This window comes from Cyprinodon variegatus, unplaced genomic scaffold (genome assembly GCF_000732505.1).
Source record: "Cyprinodon variegatus isolate N-32 unplaced genomic scaffold, C_variegatus-1.0 Scaffold153, whole genome shotgun sequence".
Taxonomy (NCBI): Eukaryota; Metazoa; Chordata; class Actinopteri; order Cyprinodontiformes; family Cyprinodontidae; genus Cyprinodon; species Cyprinodon variegatus.
In genome coordinates, this window is record NW_015150606.1 from 314,221 (window position 1) to 316,736 (window position 2,516).

General features: G+C 33.8%; 1 protein-coding gene across 2 annotated transcripts in view; it reads left to right on the top strand.

Annotated features, from left to right (window-relative positions):
* LOC107086444 (inactive dipeptidyl peptidase 10-like) overlaps positions 1-2,516 on the top strand; it is a 102,848-nt gene that overhangs the window by 74,833 nt on the left and 25,499 nt on the right. For both annotated transcript variants that reach the window (XM_015377388.1, XM_015377389.1), the window contains exons 6-7: positions 1,227-1,279; positions 1,374-1,455. In XM_015377388.1, coding sequence (XP_015232874.1) covers positions 1,227-1,279; positions 1,374-1,455 — 135 coding nt within the window. The remainder of the gene's footprint in view (positions 1-1,226; positions 1,280-1,373; positions 1,456-2,516) is intronic.

A 2,516-nucleotide genomic window follows, 5' to 3' on the forward strand; every position in this document is an offset into this window, starting at 1 on the left:
TATATATATATATATATATATATATATATATATATATATATATATATTTTTTTTTTTTTTTTTTTTACTGCAGTGAAGTAGAAATTCAGCCACATACCACTATATTTATTTATTTTTATTTTTTTGGAGGGGGTGGGGGTGTCACTGTAAGATTTAAATTTCTTAATGCACTAGTTTGTACAAACTACAAACTACTTTGCCGCAAACCACAAAACGCGCAAAACCATCATTTAAATAGGGCGTCTCCAACAGTTTTGCACCTGCCACCAGTTACGCAATCACTTAAATCACCCGCAAACCATGGTTCAGCCCCTCGCGCAAAATTCCAGTTTGCGAGCGCAAATTACTGCACGCAAAATTGGATCTTGATAAATCCGGCCCTAAGTGTATGTGTATCAGTAGCGACTTGCTTAATGTCTGACAGTACCATGTGCATTTCAATGACATCTTTTAAATTATGGAGAGGTATATGGAGTGAATGTTGTTCAGTTTTTTCCAAATTAAAATTTGTAAAAAAAACAAACAAAATTTAACCCTGAAATTAAACTTTGAAAAACGTCTTAATCAAAAAGAGGTTGTGAGTGTAAATTTGTGGTTTTCTCAATCTCAAATTTTTCCAACATTTTTTATATGTGCTAATTTTCCTTTCTAAATTCTTCTTTACTATATATTTTTTTTGTGTCATTAGAGTATACAGTATCAAATTTGTCTTTTTTAAACTGAGTTTAATGCATTGCATTCCTATAGGGTACAAGCGACGACGATCTCTCATTTGTCTGCATAGGCGCAGGCAAAAACATTTTGATCAGTGTTAAGTGAAGAGAATGTAATCTGTAAAAGACAATTCGTTTAACAATATTTAAAAAAAAAATGTTAATTTGGAAAAAAACAAAATTACTCTAACAGCCTGCCTGTAAATATTATTTGCATTTTAAATCAATTCAGCTTTATTTTAAATCAATATCGCAATACTGGTATTTTCCAATTGATACAAATATCATCTACTGAAATATTCGACATCATCCATCTTTCTCTCGAGTACGCCTCATCTCCATGTAAATATAAGATATGATGCTGTATTTATTTACTTTATGTCATCTACTTTATTACTTTCATGAACGTCCCAGCATTATTAGCCGCTGCTATGTTTGCTCAGAGCGGCTGATATGAAAAAGCATTAATATCTTGTCAGTGTTTACATTTTGTCGTCTCTTTTCTTATTGCAGGTGTACAGATACTCATACACAGCGTCTTATATTGTGTACAACATCGACACGAGGTGAGGCTGCGTGAGCGCTTCTGTCTGAGCTTGAACCTGGTTGTGTTGAGGAACTAACAGATGGTGGGTTTTTGATGCTGTTGTGTTTTGTCAGGGAAGTATGGGAGCTGAACCCACCCGAGGTTCCGAACTCTGTACTCCAACATGCAGCCTGGGGAATGCAGGGAAGGCAGCTGGTGAGACGTGTCTCTGTTTTTCCCTTCTTTCCTTACTTCAGTTATTGGTACAAATCCTCTGTCTCTCCGATGGGATCTCCTCCAGTGATGTAACTGTGTCCAGAACAAAAATATTGTCTGTTTACATCCTCCTGTCTGAGAGCTTTCATGTTCATGTCTACCTTATATCCGACGCACGCTGCTTATTGAGCCAAGAAAGTTTTAGTAATACTTTTTCGCAATTAAATCAGAAAATCTAAAATTACTGCAGTTTCAGCTGAATATTCTGACTTCATAATTACTCCAAATAAGGAACCTAAGCAATTATATTAACAGTATTCACTTAAACTGAAACATAAAACCATTTTAAATGGCAAAATTAACTGATCCCATTGATCCATTTAAAGGTTTTGCCAATAATAAATAATCACAAGATCACCAGTAAAATAATTTTTTTCTCTCCTGATAAACAGTTTAATGCATTTAATTAATCCACTATTGTGGATAGCTTAACATTAGAAAGAAACAATATTCTTTTTAAATAAAGCATGTAAACTCATCATATCATGCAAAATATTGGGTCCTTTGATGGAGGTTATATTCTAAAAGTCCTTCATCCTGCTTTTTTAAGCCTTTTTAGTCACTAAAAGAAAATATATGATGAAATTATGCCTTTAGCTCCACATGGCAATATTTTTTTAATGAATCAAAGCTGCTTTTTTGTCCAAGTTGAAGAAAAACACAAAGCCACCTGTCCCCATCTGGGTGCCGCATATTTCATTAGGATTTCATGACTTATACATTAAAAAGCAAAAAACAAAAAAGAGAAAAAAGTTAAGATTAGATGTTAAAAGAGCCACTTTGTCTAAACCTTTAACAGAAATCATTGTGCCCTGTTTCACATCACCGTTCAAAGATCGGAGGGAGTGGGTGTTTGTTTTATCAAAGGTCAGGGAGGAGCTTCTGCTCAGATAAAAGAACTAAAATAATGAGAATTTCTCAGACATGCATCATAGAGAGATTTTCTATTGTGTTTTTTTTTCTATTCAAGCTAAATTCCACATATGGTTTTGATGTAGAAA